Here is a 21570-nt window from a genome sequence, read left to right as displayed (position 1 = left end):
CACACATGCACTGTGTCTGTGTAGTAATGTATAATAAATCTTTCTGGGAATATCTCTCGTCAAGAGCAGCAGAAAATGATGATTAGACGAAGGAATATTAATTATTAAAACATAAATAAATTCATTTAAGGTATCCAACATTAACACTAGGTCACCTTTAAGATAAACGATAAACACAGACAAACATTCAGGTAACTAAATCAGTGTTTTTGTGACATTTTCAGATATGTTAAGATTATCTTTCCACCTAGTAGTAGTAGTTACAAAACTGACACATTTAGTGTAAAATGGCATTTAAAAAAATTCAGTTATTTCAATTATTGAAGGGGAAAGTGGAGTCATAGTCAGCAGAAAACCAGAGCAAATATCTGTAAGTATATCAGATTTGAGAAGGTTTTTTGGCAAGCTCTCACAAAAAACATGAACTTTTTCTAGTTTGAATTAAATTATATCAAACATTCCTATTAAGTATTAGAAAGAAAAGGCTTGTATCAGCAGCAGTGCTGCAGGTGTGGAGGTGACCGTCGCAGTGTGACCCAGGAGAGAGACCTGCCTGCAAACACATCAGCAGCAATGAAAAAGGAAGTGATCAAACCGAGTTTGTTTCTATTCAGATAATAGTTTAATGTAAAACACCATACTAACACTCAGGTACAACATCAACAAAAGCAAGAGCAAAGACAAACAGAATGAGGTACAAACAATGTCTTTATGTACAACCAGCTCCACTCGCTGGACTTCTTATGGGATTCAGTAACAAACGTCGCACAGTTACAAAAATAACGTGTTCCAAGATTGTCTACAGCTGCTTACGTTACTGACTAAATTCTTTAAATGCAGGTGAATTCTGCAGGATGACATGTTGCTAGTCCGAGTGTCTACTAAAACCTTCACGTTTCTGCTCTTGTTGCGAGCCATGTCACAAAACACAGATCCTCACGTTTACGCAAGGAAAATCACACATTAATGTGATGGATATCTAACCATTTCACCTCAACTACAATATCTACAGGGCCAGTTCTTGTCTTGTCTTGTTATATTCATAAATATATATATACATACATGTATGTATATATATGTATGTATATATATATATATATATATATATATAAACACATGTATATATATATATATATATATATATATATATATATATATATATATATATATATATATATATATATATATGAATATGAAAAAAACTAAACAAAAGAACACACTCAGTTGACATCCCTCGGGAAAACAACATTCACATTTGTATTTCAGCAGGAAACACAAACCAACAGTTTAATGAAGTGGAATTATTGCTTGTTTGTACTGTTAGTCTTTCAACTGTATACGAGGCCGACATTCACACATAAACCTACTATACGCATCAGTCAGTGTTTGTCATCAACACTGCGCATAAAAAACAAACACACGCCACGTCATGTCTGATTCTAGCATTTGGTAACGTTTGAATAGAAGAAAAAAAGGTTGTGGTACTGTTGAGACGTCAGTACTTTGAAACTAGGACATGAAGTGTACTTTCAGAAGAAGAACTTGCTGCTCAGCTACATTCAATCACTGTGAAATCTTGAGTGATGCTGAGGAGGGTTTGGAAAAAGTGAAATGCAGAGATTCCGATGACACACATGTTGGTCAGACCACAAAAATCCTTTGGTAAAAAAAAAGAAAAAAGTTAAAATTTACCATCTTCTTTATAAACTTCTTTGCAATCTGTCGCTAAAGATTGATACTAAGCATCTGTTAATGTACACTACACAAAAATGACATTTGATTTACAAAAAAAAGGAAAAAAAAGAAGAAGAAAATCTAGATATAAACATCACATTTATACAAAACATTTGTGTGGTCATAAATTATACTTAATACACACTGCTGGTGTTGCACCCACTCCAAGTATCTACCCAGCAGGTGCCAGACACATTTTATTTATTTATTTATTTATATGATTAGTACAGTGCTGCATCTTCACCACTGAAAAAGAAAACATTCACAGGATATACAAGTTTACAGCTGGAAGCCAGATAAAGCTCCAAGGACATACATTTCAACTGAGGTAACAGGTACGTGTTGTTGCTACCTAAAGAGACAAGCTGAGGTCGTTGGTTTTGACGTCCTGTGAAATGACGAGGCAGTTTTTAAATGAAAAATGAAAAACATTTTTCATTGTCCGCTTGTGGAGTTTTTGCGCCCCTAACGTTTTAGTTAAAATTGTGAAAGTATTCAAAAGGAGATTGTGTGTCATTGTGTATATGGGACAAAAACCAAACCTGCATCACCTCTAGGTCACATAAGCTGCAAACATGTGTAAGCTTGAAAGTTAAGACACAGTTCCTGAATAATGTCTCGCATGGTTCCACAAGGTAGAAGAATTTACAACCCCATTTGTATCGTGGACTGACAACCTGAAAAGATTTTGGCAACTAAATCCAGTAGCGGCCAGCAGGAGAAAAATCCATATGACGCTACAGAATAATTTAAAACCAACCCTAGCAGTTTGCTGTGAGACGAGCATCACTGCCACAGTTTATCTTTAGAGCAGAGGGACTACAGAGTTCTGTACTTCACCCGGTACTTGTTCACATTGAGATAATGTAGGACCTCTGGGCAGCAGGAGGTGGTGCAGGGCAACAGGTCGTCTCGTTCGTCTCCCATCAGCCACTTGCGGCTGTTGGCAGCCATGTCACTGGTCACATGCTCTTTGGCCCAAGTGTCCAGCCACGCCTGAAAGCGTCTGTGCAGACGCGTGTTCACCCATTCTTGGGACTGAAAAAGACATCAAGCAGAACACTGCTGAGCTACTGGGACAGAGTCAAATAAATACGTCAACAAAAGTAATTCACATAAAGTAAAAACACATTAGCCTGATGACAGGAGACGTCATCTGGGCATGTCTTTGACTTTAAGGCTTGTCCTGTTGGGACAGTTTCCCCTCGTTATTTCTCTCACACAATTAAAAACATGAAATGTGGACTTTGTTCATAAAACTAGATAGTAGATTAGTAGTAGTAGTAGTAAAGTAGATCAGAGACAAAACTCAATGGATTACATTTGACCAATGCTGATTGAAAGTGACACATTACATTTGCTTTGTATGTTCACAAAAACTCAAAAGATAAAAGTTACATGAAGCACACAACGGTAGTATCAATACACATACAATGCATTTAAAAGGAACGTACATTTTAAATACGGATTAAAAGTGAGAAAAAGACAAAACTCCAAAATCCAACCCTATCTAACCCTAACCCAGGTAATTATGAGAAAAACTGCACATGATTCAAGTTTATTGCCTAACCAATAATTCACTATTTAAAGTCAATTACTTTACTTTGGCAAATACACTTTATAATTAAGTATAATTATAAGTAATCTAATGATTTTGGCTGATTTCATCTGACTGTTAATGTCATGAACATCTGAACATCTGATAGTAGTAGTCTATAGTAATAAGAGGAAAAAACGAGAACTGCTTCAGGCGTTAAAACCTACTCACTACTCAACAACTACAATATTTGTTGATGCAATAAAGGCAATTTACATTTAAAGCCAATAATAGATTTTTGAGATGAATAGAAACCTGCACTGGCTGGACTACAGATAAATGAGATTGTCCAAATCTGTGCGTTCACTCTATAAAGTCTGATTTTAAAGTAAATTAACTTAAATATAATTATAATACATATAAGTAATCTAAGTGTTTATAATAAAGTATAAATAATAACAATAAACATTAAGTGTCAATAACGGCATGTAATCACTATGTAAAACCATATCAAATGATGCTGTCTTAATACAATGAAACTGGCAGGACAGTGCACAGCTCCAGTCATATTGGGGCTTAAGTTGTGAGATTAAAACTAATTTAGGAGCAGAAAAAAATATTGATAACCTGTCTTCTTCTTACCTGGTGTGCCCGTGTGAGTGCGGTGTGCCTGTACATGTAGTCTTCTGACTTGCACACATAGACCATCTTGTAGGAGTTGAGCTTGAACATGCACTCCATCTTCAGCCCCATGTTACTGTCCAGCGACTTGACCGAGGGAGCCTTAGTCATTCGCTCCTGTTGCAGTTGCTCCCATCCTCTCTGGCACTTTCTTATTCGCCTTAAATTCCTAGAGGCCAAGAGATTTGACAGCCATGAATAATTCTGACTGACCTCCAGCACATTAACAGATCACATTTACCGGTAAAGTTTGCATAAATGTCTAATATCCACAAGCTGTTACTTTATGTTTGACAGTATGTAATATGCAAATTTCAGGACAAGGGGAAGTGGTAAGGCACAATACGCATGACATTGAAAACAAATTTGAGAAGAGCATAGTCAAATTTGAGAGGACTGTCCCTTTAAACAATTACTTAAAACCCATGCATTGCAACTCACCGAGTAACTGAATTAGATTGGGCGTCAAATCATTTGTGGGCAATGTGGATCTATAAGAGCAGCAGAGGCAGCAGTCGTAATAACTCTGTACAGTGCACAGCCACATACTGTAGTCCTATCGATTGTAGTCATATATTGGCAACTCATACTTCTGTTGATTGGAAAGTGATCAAGATGTTGTGCAGGTTATGAAAATATAATTGTTCACCCCACCTGAATGAAAGTTTTAAATGTGTACTTACCACAGAGGTTACAGGTGAGCGAAGCATATTTTTGCATTCAGGGCTCCACTTAAAAGACATGACAGTGAGGCCAATTACAAGTAAAAACTGTTATGCTGAGAATACTTTGATGTGCACAAACTTTCAACCAAAATGTCCAGTGTTATGATGATGAGATGAAGACCCAACACAACTGGAAAAGAAACTGCTGGAATTTCACTGCCATTGAAGATAAAACAGGGCAAATCATTTGACTTATTGTGCTGCTGACCTCTCATAGATTTGATGGAAATACAATGAATACATAAAATAAAATAAAAAATAAGATGTGAAGGACCCCACTGTTAAAATCACAGTCAGGTATCAGATATATGCAATGGGTTAAATCAGAGAAAACCTAAAAATTTAAAAAAGACTTTTGAAATGTGTATGGTAATGGACAGCCATCTCAAAGAAACTAAAAACTCAAAAAGCACCAACAACGATGACAGACACTCTTTTTTCTTTTTCTTTCTTAAAGACAGAGCGAATACAAGCACGCCTCTGTGCGCGGCTCTGAGGTGTCAAGGAAAGAAATACACCAACATATGAACATACAATTTAGATAATTTTATTTACAAACCCTACTCCTCTGTACAAGTGTTGCAGATAATGTGCTTGACCAGAGTTAAAAAACATATGAGCACTAAGCTCTGTCAACCCAGTGGAAAACTCTCACCCACAACAAAACGTTGCAACGGGAGTGCACCGTTTCCACTGAAAATGATCACAAACATAACACTTTGTATCACAGACTTAAATATATGGACATTTCAACATTTACAGTTGCAAACAGTGATTGAGTCACATACAGGACCTTTGATCTGAATACAATCACAAACAAAAGGGCATGATAATGAAAGAAAAAAAAAGAAAATCCAGACTTCACTGTTATCCCTAAAAGTCTCTCAGATTCTAATGAAGAGCTTCAGTGTCCCAAACTCCGGTCACAAATATTGTAGAAATTAAAATAAAAATGACATAAGGTGGAACCCATTTGTTTTGCTCTCAGCTTGTGCATTCAATGACTTTTGTCCTCACGATACACAATGAAAATCACCATAATAGTTCTATACAATGTGAAAAAACAAACCAAATCTTTGCTTATAGATTCAAAGCCCATCGTCAAGCCAAAACCATTTTAAAAGAACGTTACGCTTAATAAATAAAAAACCCCATTAAAATGAACTGAATCCATTAATAAATAAATTCCATTATTTTCTTTTTAAAAGATGGCCACTTAAAGTGCAATCTTCCAAGAGAGGCAGAGGTCAGAAACAGAGAAAGTCATGTCAATGGCCAATAAGTTTCCTAACAGACAGGAGGGGGGCATTCAGATGCTGCAAGTGCTTCCGCATAACTGCAGCATTACTCTTCTTTATAAACCCTTTCACACCTTTTATGTTTGTCTGTTACAAAAAAGGAAGAAACCTTATGCCTACAAGTTTTGTGACAAGAGAAAACTTCCTAAGTTGGGCTTGTGCAGAAGTTACCACTGTTTCTATGTCTGAAAATGAGTCGTAATTGGCAGGAGTTTTGGCTCGGAGTGGAGTGGCTGCTCAGCTGACTAGTGCCTCAGGACACAAGCTTTAAGAGTGAAGACAAGAGGGAGACATGGCTGGAGCCTCACCTGGGGAGGAACACCGGCTTCTGGGCCAAATGTTCACGCAGCTCTGGGGATGCAGAATCTGAGTTCAGGTATCTGCTCACGTAGTCTGACCACCTCTGCGGAGAAGTAGAGAGCAGTGCATCAGATGGGTAATCAATGATGTGCAGCAGGTGTTATTGCTTTACATGGCAGGCACTTGTGGGCTATTTAAGAAGACAAATTCTATTCATTAGGGAATAGATTATCAACTAATCTAAAACCAAATACCAATCATAATGTATTGATTGAATTAACATTCTGGGACATAATTCATTTACAAAAAAAATATATATATTTTTTTTATTTCTCCTTTATTTAACCAGATAAAAGACCCATTGAGATCAAGATCTCCTTCACAAGGGTGACCTGGCCAAGAAAGGCAGCAGCACACATCATAGTTAAATAAAAACAGGAAGGCAGCAACTACAATACAAACATAGAAATACAAGAGTACAACTAGACAAACATAAAGTGCAAGAGTTGTGGTCACAGTAACAATTTAAGAACACAGGCACTGTTCAATGGATTTTTGTTGTCTATCTTTTAAGATGGAGCGGAAAGCTCCCAGTGAAATAAGAGCATGCAATTTAAGTTCAGTTTGGAGGGTATTCCAAGCAGAGGGGGCAGAGAAACTGAAAGCTTTTTTTCCCATTTCGGTCCGAACGCGTGAGGCAGACAAGTGCAAAATGTCATTTGAACGTAAGGCATAATGGCTTCTGGTCCGCTGAAGAAAAGTACTTAAATAAGTAGGAACCAAGCCGAGAAGAGCCTTATAGACCAGAGTCATCCAGTGTGTGTAGCGGCTTTCAGACAGAGAAGACATGGAAGCTTTGGCATACAGTTCACAGTGGTGGGTGAGGCGGCTACAGCCAGTGATGAACCTCAGAGCACAATGATAGACTGGAGTCAAAGACTGTAGGCAACTGTTAGAGGCACACATGTACACAACATCGCCATAGTCAAGTATTGGTAAGAATGTCGCTGATATCAGGAACTTCCTAGCTCTGAGGGAGAAACAAGACTTGTTTCTATAAAAGAAACCGAGCTTCACCCTTAATTTAGAAACCAAATTTCTAACATGCACTTTGAAAGATAGCTCCCCATCAATAATAAATCCCAGGTACTTATAACTGGTAACCAGCTCAAGAGCTCTGCCATGGGAAGTTCTAATTGAGGGGATTTGTTCCATAGGAACAGATGAGTTTGAAAAAACATTATTTGGGATTCTTCAGCATTTAAAATCAGTTTCAAAATGGTGTGAGACATTGGACAAGTTTGCACACAGATCGTTAATATAAATTGTAAATGAAAGTGGTCCTAGGACTGAGCCTTGAGGTACACCTTTTGTGACCTCAAGAAAAGTGGAACCAACTCCAGCCATCTGAACACATTGTGTCCTATTTGCCAAATAATCTTTTACCCAAGTAGTAGCTTGTGTGGAGATGCCTTTTTTGATGAGAATATCTAGCAAAATATTGTGATCCACAGTGTCAAATGCCTTGGACAGGTCAATGAACAGGGCAACACAAAACTTTTTTGAGTCCAATGCCTCAAACACATCATTTAAAACTTTTAAATCAGCAGCCAGCTTTAGGAAAAATGGATCCAAACCATCAGGACCAGCTGATTTTTTGGGATCAAATTTTTCCAATGCACTTCAGACTTCAAAAAAAAAAAAAAAAAAAAGCAATTTACTGTATAATAATGTAATAATAGCTGCTGTTCACAGGAGCAGGTAGGGGTATCTAATAAAATGATGCCTTAGTAAGTCAAGTTTAATGAAAAAGATTTACCTCTGCCTCTGCCGGCTCATCAGAGATCTCCTCTTCTGTGTCCAGCAGCTCCATGGCCAAACTGACAGATCCCCGGCTCTTTGTAAATGTCAACTACAAAAAACACAAGCAATCACAGGAAACCGCCAGTCAGCAAAGCGCCCAAAGTCAAGCAACTTTGAAACTTTTGAAAGTCAAGAAAATTTCACTTAAAAAGGTTGAAAAACAGGAGCCAAAATTCAATACAAGAGTGCATTTGTCATGGGTGAATAATGAAATAATAAAATAAGTAAGCAAGAAACGAGATGGCTTACTGGATTGCTAAGAACGTTTGCCAAATGAGCATCGACTGACTGAGAGAAAACATTCAAATAGCATCTGGAGACACAGCTCACACTCTAACCCCAAGAGAAAATACTGTGTCCCTAAATAAAATACTTCAGCAACCACATGTCAACACTCTTCTGGACGACTGGATTCCTTTGAGTAATGTTACAGCGCACTTTGCTGTTTAAGAGTGGGAACTGCAGTCACTCACTGAATGAGAAAACAACAGAATTATACGAGTACACACAAGAAATTTTTTTTCTTCCATATACACATACTTATTTTTCTGTTACTGCCTGTAAAATCATATGGTGTGTAAGTGCATACAAGCTCCATCTAAAATTCACAGAAGATAATCTATGATTAAACTTAAAAGGACCACTAGTGGACTTTGTTTCATTTGACAGAACTTCTCCAACAAGAAAATTCGACTGGTTCCGATTAATATCTGGGTTTTCTGGTACCTTGAAGCAGTTCTCGTCTGTCATGAGTTGTTCTGCCTTGCGCTGGTAGACCCCCTCCGCTGTGGTCCTTGATGTCTGTGTGGACAGTGTGCCCCCCGTCGCTTTATTGGCACTTTCACTCAGGTACATGTCCGTTACGCGTGCAGAAACATCATCAGTAACAAGGTGCTGCAGCTGAAAAAGCAATAGGTTTAACATGCAGAAGCTGTAAGGCAGAGCAGCACTTAAAGTTGCATTCAATTCAGATACATTCAGTTTCCTAAGGTCCCAGTTTGATTCACTTTTACAGCCTAGGATCATCTCATGGTAGATCATCTACCAGCTCCACCCTAAAAACATTGATCTCTGAATTTTATGAACTGAACAACGTGTGTTTTTGGTGATGTTTCTCTATAGAGCTACATCCATTGTTTCATTCTGTCACGGTACGGGTCAGGCCTACTGTCGCACTCAAAAGCCATATAATCTTTCAAAACTAATACAAAAAGTAAATTTTCAATCAGGATTAGACTACATACATTTCACAAAATAATGAATAACTTATTTGCATTCGACAAAATCAAATGATATAATCTCAAGTGAGCTGACCTGTCTGACAATGCTCTGGATGAGTTTATCCATGGTAAAGGCAATGTAGGCATGGATGGTAAACATTTCCCTCAGAGAGTCTTCGTATTGAACTGGCTCCATGTTTCCATCCAAAAGGTTGCGCACCATTTCCAGAAACACAGAGTAAAAGTCTTCCACATCAATATCCACTGCAGGAGAAAAAATGTGATGAGTTATACAGTTAAACATTACAAGACCAAGCATATGTGGGGAAAAGATTATTTGTGGATGTGAATGCAATATGTAGAAAGGCATCAACAAACATCTAAACCACTGCTTTGTTTTATCACTTACTAGGCTCTTTCATTTTCAGCTGAATTGCTGGATTTTCATTTTTCTCCCTTTTGAGTCCCAACACTTCTTTTTCCCACTCTTGCTCATGGTTGTCCTCCTCAATCTGCTTTTCGGCTTGCTCGTAGATTCGCAGCAGACGAGAGCAGAGAGTGTGGTGGAGACGTAAGAAGATGTACCAGTAGTTGTTCACAAAGAACAAGTTATAGGCATCGTCTGTTCCCCGTAGCTTCTGCGCTGCTGTGTTGCTGAAGAGGAGCTTTGACTTTGATGGGCTGCCACCTAACAAGCCATTGTGCTTCTTGGGGCTATCTTGATTTACCTCCATGTCCTCTTCCTCCTCCTCTTCTTCCTCCTCCTCCTCCTCAACATCGGAGAGCTCACCTCGCCGCGCAAACAGCAGGTCAGGGATGAAGTGGTGAATGATCTGCTTGATTTTGTACTTGTCTTCTTTTGTGATGCCCACCTGTCTTTTAACGTGGTGAATAATGAGGGCAGCCGCATCTTCCAGAATCTGGCTGTCATCATAGGTCAGGGTCATGTGTGGGCCGCTCGGTGGCGGTGTGGTAGTTTCCTCGGATGCTCGCTCCTGGCGCTACGAGACATAAACAGGAGAACACCGAACAACTTCCATCACAATGACCTTACAGAGTACAACAGATATACAACAGCATCTCTGAATGAATTAACCAATTATTTTGCCCTGGTTTTTATCAGCCCCTAAAATTATCCCTTTTGATTTTTTTTTGTCATAATTGAAGAAATATAGACAACAATTTTGGAAATGTCCAGATACAAAATAAAACATCAAATGTCTATGGCAGTAATAAACATGTATAATGTAGGAATATTTATCATAAAATTTGATTATATACTGCATTTATTGACAACTTTGAATTGACATATTTTAAAGTTGTTGCTACTCAAGATCAGATTTCATAAAATTAACAAAACATTGTAGTATCATTGTATACATCCCTAGTATTTTTAAATTTGGTGTTTATTTGCTGTTACGTTATTTGGCTTATGCTCACATATACAAAGGTGTACTTACGTCATCATATAGCAGCTCAATTTCGTTGAGCAGGGTCTTTGAGCGCAGCACTTTAGTGTCATTTTGCTTAAAGTTGATGCCTTGATGGTCCAGAGACTTCAGGTAATACTTTTCATTCTGCTCCCGCCAGATTTTGTTGAAGCCTCTCTGGGCTTCTCTCCACTCCTCCTCCTTCATTTTCAATCTAACAGAGTGACAAAGAAAGGAAATTCACAACCATAAGTGAAAATAAAACAAATTTCATAAAATAAAAACAAGTTAAGGCCAGAAATGAGGCAGATAGTGAGATAAAATTTGACCAAAAACCTTTTTAGGACTATGGGTACAGACACAGCTGGGTTCCTCTTAAGCCCATCAATGATGTCATGGGCCTTGTCTCCATATATCCTCTGAATGGCTTTACGGTGAATGACCTCTGAGGAGCCACCCATTGTGTTGTCCAGCTTGAAGCGCAACTGCTCCTCAGCGGACATCCGTGATAGCTTCCGCTGCACGGCTTCCAGGGCTCGTATCGTGGCAAGGTTGGTCTCCAGCACAACGTCCAGCTAAATGAGAGAAAAATCTGTGAAATGTCTGCCAAAAGAACTTTTGAGGAACTATAGGTGATAATGGATGCTGGTATCAGAGAGGATATTAGAGTGTACAGTGATTCTGGTGTCTTTTGACTTATCAGCAACAACAACAATCAAGTGCTGCCTGTGTTCTTCTAACCATATAAGTAGCAGCATTTTCTTTTTACTTTGGAATGTGGAGAGTCCTCACCTCAAAGCGTTCATCCTCACATCTGTAAATGTGCTCCTCATATTGTGTCTTCTTAGAACTCACAAATGTAGAATCCTCAGACCAAGATGGAAAAGACACCCATGTGTCATTCAGAACCTGAAATTGTCAATTTACTTCGATTAAAACATTTCACACAAATATAGCCTTAATGGTAATGACCCTGATTTGACATGCTATTCAATTGCCAGCCAATTCAATTTGAGCCACCACAGAGCTTCCACTACACATGTGATGTGGCTGTTGTGTGTTGCTTTAAATCCTAAATATTCTGCATGAGGTGCATTTGCATGGAACAGAGTGTTTACAATTTACAATGTAATGTGAATTGAAATCTAAGTTGTTTTTTGGCAATACTTTGTAATCTACCCTAACCCTAACCCAGTCATTTAAAGCTTATGGATCTTTGACAAAAAAAAAACTAAGATTTTAACGACATATTAAACAAAAATAGATTTTTGGCCAAGTAATGTAAGGTGTAACTGGTTAGCCTTCTGCAAAAGAAAACACTCACCTCTCTGCACAGTGGCGTCCTTCCTGTGCACTTTGGCTGCTGGTAGCTCTTGGGCAGAGCTCTATAGCTGGATCCCAGCCTCTTGCAGGACGTGTAATCAATCTCCAGGGCAATGCCCTCTGTTGCACGCTCCTTGGGTAAACTCTCAGCATGGCTCTGCTCCCCATGGCTAAACTCTCGGTAGCCCAGGAAGTTTTTAAACCAGGTGAAAAGTTCTGGGAATTTTCTGTAAATCAAATCATGCAGTAAATGTAAAATGAATAATTATAGAGAACAGTGCAGCTATACATGCTTGAAGCGTTGATGATTGTAGGCATGTTTATTCATAGCACTGAAAGGCAGTGTTTAAACTCACCCAAGAAATGGGATGACTAATTGGACCAACTCGGCACGAGAAATAACTTCCTGATTGAAGATATGCAGACATCGAAGGAAGTTGTCATAAGCCTCAGAACTCCGAAGAGCCTTCTTCACCTGTTAAAATGATTTCAGTGATGACAAAAATATAAATGAACAGCCCCATAATGATTTCATAACATTATTAACTTTATAAAAATGATGAGCGAAAAACACTGACCTTCTCAAAGAACATAGTTTCAGTGCTGGTACTGTGTTTGCTGACATCAGTCAAGCTGTGGTCCTTCCCCATTATTTTGGGTTTCTTCTGCAAGATTAATAAAGACATAATGAGTATAACTGTCTCCTAATGCAGCATGCAGTATAGAATGGAAGACACACTCCCATAAGGGTAATGGGTAAATCAGTGACAACAGGAGGAAGCTTTTAAACTAAAATGCAATAATGTTATATCAAGACAAAGAGCCCGCCTTAATTTTTAGTCTGTCAACCTGATTGAGTGCGTCTCTCTTTTAATTTGCAATATTACCCGTGAATGATAACACATACTCAGAGATCACAGGTGTCCCTGGTGCACACAGACATGTGCACAGACATCTGATTACAGAGAGTTTTATCGGAACAACTCTAGTGGAAACGCAACTTAACCCTGCCGTGGCGAGGCGGTGGAAACATGCCATAATCAAATCTAATGAAAAACCAGCAATCTCAATCTCTGGGGACCAGCATACAGACTATTTCTACTGTAACATGGAAGAAAGACACAAAAAGTACAAACAGATACTGTAAATATAAACTGACAGTAACATGGTGTGGTGGTGTGTACCTTGAGAGGCGGCGTGGCTCCCACACCAGATGGTCTTCTGATTGGCAGGCCATTCTGGCTCAGCCTTTGTTTGTTGTTTGGTAAAGGTCTCTTTACAGTTGCACCATGATCGTTGCGCACTGACTCTGCCCTGTCCGGAGCAACCTTGCTCAGCATCTGAAAGAAGCACCATCATAACCTCACCAAAGACTAAAAAACAACAACAACAACAGGCATGCTCAAAGACGATGTGTGTACATGTGGTCAATTTTGGTAAAACTAATCACACAAGTAAAAAGGGGAATATGTCATGACACATGGACAGGAAACAAGTGACCATGTAAGTGTCTTGCCCAAGGACACATTGGCACGTAGACTAGTGGAGTCAGGAATCGAACAATCTTCCAGTTGAAAGACAAGTCACTCTACCACTGAGCTTCTGTACTAATGTATACTAATGGATTGTATACACATTGAGTTTCCAGTCAACAAGCCACATTAGTTTAATGGTGCAGTGAAAGTGAACAATGAGGTACGAGTGTATTCACAAAGACTTACCACTGAGCTGTTTGCATCGGGCAGGAACTGTCCAAACTCTGAGAGCAGGTCCTCCTGGTTCTTGAAGAGCCTTGCCACCTGAGTGTAGACCTCCTGCTCAGTCAGTGCTGGAGTGTAGTTACCTCCTGCCTCTTTAGCATTTCTTTGTTCCTTCTGGATAATTTATAACAAATAAGAGGTATCCAATTATCAAGACAAAAACAAAGCAGTCCAACAGCCCATGGTACAGAGCTGGAATCAATTTTAAGAAGCCATGTTTACAAAGTGATCTGAATTGACACAGTTTTCTTATTAGAAAAGTAAAAAAGAAGTAGAGATTGTAGGGCAGTAAATTAAATGAGCTTGGAGTCATGTAAATGTCCTCCTGCCCTCTTCCCGTTAAATGAATGCAGGAGCATAAAGAACCACCGAGTATGTAGCTGTATTACAAAGAACAGAAGAAACACAAGTTTTGCTTGAAGACAATGAAGTATGTCAATAGAAAAAGAAGTAACTAAACAGGAAAGAATAAAAATAGTAGTAAGGTATTAAAAAAGTAGTAGAGTAATAAACAGAAAATAAGGTCACAAATGCCAGAGAGGAGAGAAATTAAAATAGACATAAGTGTTTGTTTACAATACAGGCAGAATTGAAGCTTCTTTCTCTGCACGCATCAAAATGGTTTATCGTCATATAAATGCTTGATATATAAACATCTCATAAAACAATAACTTCTTTTTATCCATGTAAATAGGGATTTTGTATTTTTTTTTGGTTTTAATTGGATTGAGGAAAATATGAACACGTAAATGTGTACGAATGTATATTTTATTACCTGGTATGTGTGCAGGATTTCCAGAAAGGATTTGTAGATTTCCGGCTGACCCTGGAAGCGATTCTTGATCTTGTTGACATAGTTTATAGCATGGTTGAACTCCACAGGCTGGTTGGTCTGGAGAGGTGGCCCACTAGATGGTGTGCTGCTTACAGGAGTGTGGGACTGAATTGAGGGTGAGCGTGGGGAGACATAGGATGGGATCGATGGATTGGGCTGGCTGGTGGGTGTATGGGCTGGAGACTGAATTGGCTGTTGAGCACAAAAGACATGCACATGCACGATTAAGCATTTATCAGTCTGACAAACTGGAGCCTTAACACAACAATATACAATAATGTTTCCGGCTTATTCTACTTAATTAATTGGCAAATATCTAAAAATCTTCTACCTTGCTGGTTTTATTTGGAGCTGGTGGGGTGGGGTTGGGAGGAGTAGTGGTAGTAGTGGTGGTGGTGGTGGTGGTGGTGTGAGGGCCAGCCTGCGGCAGAGTCTGGTGCTGGTGATGGCTTGTTGGTTGGCTGGGTGCTCCACTTGGAAGGATGTTCTGAACAGAAATACCTTGAGGGGTGATGTAGTGGATCTGACCTGGTGTGGTCACGTTAACTAGGTCATTTGTTTGAATCTCAATCTTGTATCCAGGGGGCAAAAAGGTGTTAAAGCCCATTATCAGGTCTGGGTGGCCCTTGAAGAGCTGTGACACACGGTTGATGACTCCAGGAGTGTCAATGCTGTGGTAACCCAACAAAAAGATAGTAATTATCATTTGGGTTAACAGATTTTGTTGTGTACGTTACATGCTTAAACTTCACAAATGCTTATGGATTTCATCCACAAGATTAGGAAAACAACTATTAAATTACAACTCACCTCTGTGACTTAAACTCTTTCATAATATCAAGAAAATCATTATACACTTGAGGCTGATTGCCAAATTGCAGCTTCACTTGATCCAGATAGGACAAGGCATCTTCAACCTAGTGAGAGTGAGAAATTATTAGCAGATCTCACCCCCTTATACCCAAATTTTTATAACAAATGAGCACATGATAAATATGAACTTAGGTGATAAGGTCTCAAAATGTGAATCAGCTTGATGATAATCACATCATGAACATTTCAAAACATTTAAATTGCCTGTTTGTCCACGTATTAAGTACCTTCAATCGCTGAAACTGCTGCTGTCCTTGAGTAGAATTTAGGGGAGCAGGTGGATGGACATGACCTTGGATCACTGCAGGACCCTGGGGCGGTACTGACAGATTATGTGCATGGGGACCAACATGAGGTGCAGTATTGTGTCCGTGTCCACTTGTGCTCTGAGGCATTGTGGGCACCTTTTAGGAAGAAAGGCAACTGAAATTTTAATATCCATAAACATTAGAAGATAAGCATTTCTTCAATGAGTTATGAGTTCTGTACATGTTTTGTAATTACACTAATGCTGCGTTTCTGTCATGGTACGATTCGGTTTGGAATAGTACAATACGGTTTGGAATGGTAAAGTTCTGGGTCAAGCTTGCGTTTCCACTCAACAAGACATCAAGCTTTGTATGAGAATAGTCTGTGGGCGTTTGCCTCAACTTCCATGAGATATTTAAACCGATAGCACGGGAGTGACATTTTTCTATCGCCAAACGGGCTGGCCGTAAGCATTTTGAGGTACCATGTTACTCTGGGAAGGGTACCAAAGAACGGTTGGAGGCGGTTATTTTGTTACTCTTCCTGATGGAAACCGCAAAACAATATGTACTGTACCAAACCGTTCCGCCCAGTGGAAATACGGCTTAAAAGAAGGGATTTTGAACCACTGACCATTCAAGATTAATATTATTCGATGCTAACACTGTTTTCAAATTCTGCTCAAATGCAAAGACGAAGAAAAGAAAATCTACTAAAATAAAGAGGCCACAGAGCCAGACTGGTGCAGAGTTAACAGTGATTATCAACTGATTTAAACAGTCACTTTGCTGTCATAACATCATACCTGGTAGCCCTGGGGAAGGGAATACTGAATACCAGTGGACGGCTGCATGGTGTCTGTGGCTGCCTCGATCACAGTAGGGGCCGGGGCTAGGGCCCGGTGCTGGAAGCTCTCTGCAATAGCTTGAACTGGGGGGCGACGGAACTGTTGTTGCTGGGGTGCAAATATTGATTCCTGGTCCTCCACACGCCTTTTCATTGTATACACATATTCAAAGAGGCTAAAGTGAACAAAGACAGATGGACAGTTAGCAGGCTGCTAGGGATTACTTACTTTGTGAGTGTGAGCTTAAGCAAGTACATAGTTTCAAACATTTGTCAAGAACAGGCAGCCTGGGCATTTATGGAAAGAGAATGACAAAAAGAAGCTGGCAGGAAAAGTACATGTCTTCTGATGTTCAGAACCATAATTACACCTACACAAATGTCCCCATTTGTAAAACAACAAGTGATACTTTTGATCAGAATTTATTGAACATGTTTACTAAAATATTTAATGTGTTTCTCCTAGCATGGACTGTACAGAGGGTAATAATGTTATAGAACTGTATGTACCATATATGTTTTACTGTGATGATGATTATTATTACATAAATGCTAAATTGACACAATCACTTGTGGCTCCAACTGTTGAGTGGTATTGTGTCAATCGAAGAATACGCCATTTTAGCAACTAATTTGAGTGACATTACAACTGGCACCTCTAAATAAAAAATTGCAACCAAATATGCCATTGAAAAATTACTGAAATGTAACACCAACCTTCTCTGTATTGTTTCCTTAACATACAAAGAAATTACTTTCCTTTCCATTCCATACAGCCACAATGACACAAATGAAGGGCCACAAATAGAAAGTTTTAAAGAACTGATAATCGATAGACGCACCGTTATAATCAACATGCATAGCATTTACATTTTAAAGTAAAAACACTGTAATGATATATTTTTTAGCCGTGACGGGCAACCTTACTTCCTTGTGACTATTTCAAAATAAAAGTCTGGTTGAGTTTCACTAGTTAAATGCTATTAATGAAAGGTGCGAAACTGAAATGTTTAGTCTGTGTCTGCAGTAAATTCTTATAGCGCTACTCACATCCTGAGCAGTCACTTCAAATGTCTCACCATATCAGACATATCGAGCTCTGTGAAATAATATTTAGATGTCCACCTTTGGTTAAAAAAAATTGCAAAATTGAGCAAGCTCTAACTTGACGTAACCCATGAGGACATCATGGTTTGGATAAAACTGGTTCCAGGGCCACATGTTGTCCATGTATGATCTAAAATATTGTCATTAAACAGCATTTTAAGATAACTGGCACACATGTGAAAAGGTTAGAAAAGTCCACACTGTGCGCACAATTATACAATGTATGTTTACATAATTATTAAACTGCAGTACTTTATGTAAAAACATATAAATTTTACTTCAATTTGCACTAACACTACACATGGAAAAATCATGTTAGGTTAATTACTTAAAATACAAATCACAAACAAAAAGGAAAGGCTCACTGTAAATCATCCATACACTCATGGAGAAGCAAAGGCAAAAATAAACTTGCTTTACTTAAACAAAAGCAAGACATATTCTGGCAAAATGGCAAATGCCTGTCTATGGCTGTACCTAAAAACACATACTGTAAATGTTAAGCAGAAAAGCTGGGGCTAGGGTTAGGGACCATCAGTCAAATCACAAGCAAAATTCTAGTGACTGAAGTCACCCTTTTATATTACAGCTTTACTGCCCTTTACTTTCCAGAATATAACTTAAGACAAGGAATTCATGACTGACTTGAGTGGACACCCCCCAACACATTAGTGTATATAAACTTCGCTAATTTATGGGCACATGAAACCTCCCTTTGAGAAAAAATGTATTTAATGTGCATACTTTTAATGAACTACATTATGACACAACTTTTCAGAAAACAACTGATATGTATATGCATAAAGACAGCTTCTTGTAGCTTTTTAATTATTACTGTTACATTAATATGTTAAGCAAATTTTAACAGATTTTTGGGACATCAGTTACGTCAGGTGGCACAAAATATTAAGACTGGGTCACCACAGAAGGATAGGAAGGTGCAATTTGATGATGAAAATAAATTGTGCCAATAGGTGTTAATTCGTGGTCACTATTTGTGGCTGCTTCCCATCTATTTGTGTAGCAATATCTGCTTCTTGCAGCATATCGAGGAAGGCATTTCGTGCTTTTTTTGTTACCGTATCTGTCGTTTTTTTTTTTTTTTTACATTTTTCAGAGCAGTGAAATGCAGAATCTGGAGTGACTTTTCAGTCTTTAAATCACCTTTTTACTTTGTCAAATGTACCTTTTATCAATAAGCCAACTTTTCCGCCTCCCCTAACCAAATATTTTTTTTCAGTGTCATCATTCCTTTTGGCACAAATCAAAATGTGAAAAACAAGAGACCAATGAAAGCCCACCTAACGTGGCTTTCAGCACACACGTACAGAGTAAAGTAATTCAGTGACGCTCCCTAACCGTACGTCATTACATTTGGTCGGCGCAGAGCAGACATTGTGCCTCATTGCCTACAACCACCTTTAAGGGAGAACACGATGGCCGAGTGTACGGTTTTCCGTTGCAGATGTCGTGTTTGTCGCATATCCATATGTAGATTTTATTGGACGAAATGCCAAAATAACGTCATTTTCAGTAAAATTAACTAAGATTCGTCGAAAAGGCTAATAATTAGCCGCCAGTTAACACTTTACAGGCATGTAGGCGCTGTCTTTCTCTCTCGCTCGCTGTAGCCCTGCCTCATCCCCTCCCCCTCTCTGCCAAACACCAAGCTCTGTCCGTTTTTCACGAACTGACTGCTCGATGGCTGTTTCTGGCTTTCGCTAGCTCGAAGTTAAGAGGCAAGCAAGCTAAGCCAAACTAAAAGGTCGGTTTAGCATAAAAGTGGGCAGGTTTGTGTCTGAAGGTGGTCGATGACAGTCCTCGGTGAACGGGACTGAGCCAAGCGTTGCAGAATTGACGTTTTAAACAAGGCGTCGAAAATAAAATAGCCAATAGTTCGATCGCAACTGTAACCACGACAACATAATGGGCTTTGTATTTTATACACGGATCCCACAGTACTATTATACAAAGTTACGTGTTCCGTAATAAACTGAGGTGGTGGTTTCTGGCTGGGTCAAGACAACACTGGCTAGCCAAAAAGCTAACACCACCTTCCATATGACGCTACCGTCGCATTAAAGTCAAGTTAAACAAGTAGTTTGACAGAAAAGACTGGACTATCAACACAAAACGCCTTCTTCGCTGGTCGCGTTCATCTCAAAACCACATCGACCCAGGCAGTAAAACACAATAAAGCAAAAACGAAATGCACCAAACTGCACGGAGCCAGGTCAGTCTAGTAAGCATTAGCCTGTCAGCTAATTCATGGTCGTCGCTCTTAGCTTGCTAGCTTGACCAAGTTATCGAACCTGCGAGCCCATACAGCCGCTCCTGAAGCAGCCGTGTGCTATTTTCATGTGGGTATTAAAACACAAAATGGCAATCGGTCGAAAAAAAGTGTTGATGTAAACTCTCTATTAGGCTATTACAAGGGAAGGTAGCAGCTCAATACATGCTAGGTTAGCACAACAACCAACCTCCCCCTCCCTCCCAGCAGTACAGGCTGTCTTCGGCTAACGGGCTAACACTACTTCAACTTACCTCGCAGCAGGACTGCCACCAGCAACAGCTTGGAGCACCAGTCCAACGGAGTCCAAACACAAAGTCGCTACTCAGGCATTAAACTGGCAGTGACAAAAAAAGTGAACTTAAGAGAAGTGGTCGCAAGTAGAAATGTCAAAAATTAAATTGACCGTGGTGGCTACGTCGCTAACAACAGTGTATGTATGAAGCGGTGTGCCTTGAACATAGAGGCGTGTCTACCGCGAAGGCGGGCTGGTCTCCTCCCAGTCTCGACTGGAATTGGTCAATTCTTCTGAATGAAAACAAATACTGTAAAGGCCGTGAGCCAATGTTAGTGCAAGGCTGGTTAAGATAGTTAGTATAGTATGTGGTGGTGTTTAACGACAGGTGGCACGCGTAGTTTTGCATTACCACATTATTCTTCTCTCCTCTTCTTTTTTTTCTTCTTCATGGGGTCATACTGACATTGATGAAGTAAGCAAAGGGCCACACATTAAATCATGACAGCACAGTTGATAGATTTACAGAAACACTGTTTTGAAGTGTGGTTCTAAGTGGTATTGGCACAAAGTCAATACTGACTGTGTAGTGAGAACCAGCCTGTCACCCAGACAACACTGTTAATGATAACATGACGTCCAGCAGGAATAGAAGAAAAAACAGATTATAGCCACTGAACAAAATGCTTACCCAGTAAAACCTAACCCTGCTTAAGTTTATGATATCTTAAAGGTCCAATGTATAACATTAAAATGAAATATGCCACCCATAAAAATATTTGCAAGTGTATTTAGGCAAGGGTCTTGCTTTTACGAGAGCCACCATCTTGCACCACCATGTTTCTACTGCAGCTCAAAACAAACCAGCTTTTTTGCAATTTGAAGCAGAAGCTTCATTTATGGTATGCAAAGGCAACTGTATTTCCCTAACATGCTGAAGAAAGGGGGGGGGGGGGTCAGAGGAGTCCTCTGTTACAATCTGCAGTCTCACCATTGGAAGTCACATATTCTTACACGCTGCACCTTTAAAAAATATGTTTGCAGCTCTATCCCAACAGACAGCCCTTTTCCTGCTGGAGATAGAAGTTTGTAAATGCAACAGTAAAGTGGATAAACAACTCCTGTGTGCTCTGATGTCAAGCTTTTCTCTGTGAAGGAAGTGAACAGAGGTGCTGTTGACACAATTCATCATGCAGTGGTGTTACTGTTGTTCTATCCCATTGATATAAATGGGACAAGCTGTTATACTGCAATGAAATTTCAC

At 39.3% G+C, this 21570-nt stretch overlaps 1 protein-coding gene across 1 annotated transcript; it reads right to left on the bottom strand.

Annotated features, from left to right (window-relative positions):
• Positions 1–1177: 1177 nt before the first annotated feature.
• Positions 1178–20522, bottom strand: LOC131459347 (paired amphipathic helix protein Sin3a-like). Its single transcript, XM_058629071.1, has 21 exons — positions 20326–20522; positions 16634–16850; positions 15807–15983; positions 15517–15623; positions 15038–15377; positions 14647–14898; positions 13833–13985; positions 13296–13451; positions 12690–12776; positions 12468–12586; positions 12113–12338; positions 11581–11697; positions 11125–11363; positions 10819–11002; positions 9768–10359; positions 9453–9622; positions 8865–9038; positions 8095–8187; positions 6284–6378; positions 3914–4121; positions 1178–2772 (listed from the first exon to the last, which is right to left on the bottom strand). The coding sequence occupies exons 2-21, from the start codon at positions 16826–16828 to the stop codon at positions 2554–2556; spliced, it is 3903 nt and encodes a 1300-aa protein (XP_058485054.1). The 5' UTR covers positions 16829–16850; positions 20326–20522; the 3' UTR covers positions 1178–2553.
• Positions 20523–21570: the final 1048 nt, after the last annotated feature.

This window comes from Solea solea, chromosome 5 (assembly GCF_958295425.1).
Source record: "Solea solea chromosome 5, fSolSol10.1, whole genome shotgun sequence".
Taxonomy (NCBI): domain Eukaryota; kingdom Metazoa; phylum Chordata; class Actinopteri; order Pleuronectiformes; family Soleidae; genus Solea; species Solea solea.
This window is presented reverse-complemented; position numbering and strand designations above follow the sequence as displayed.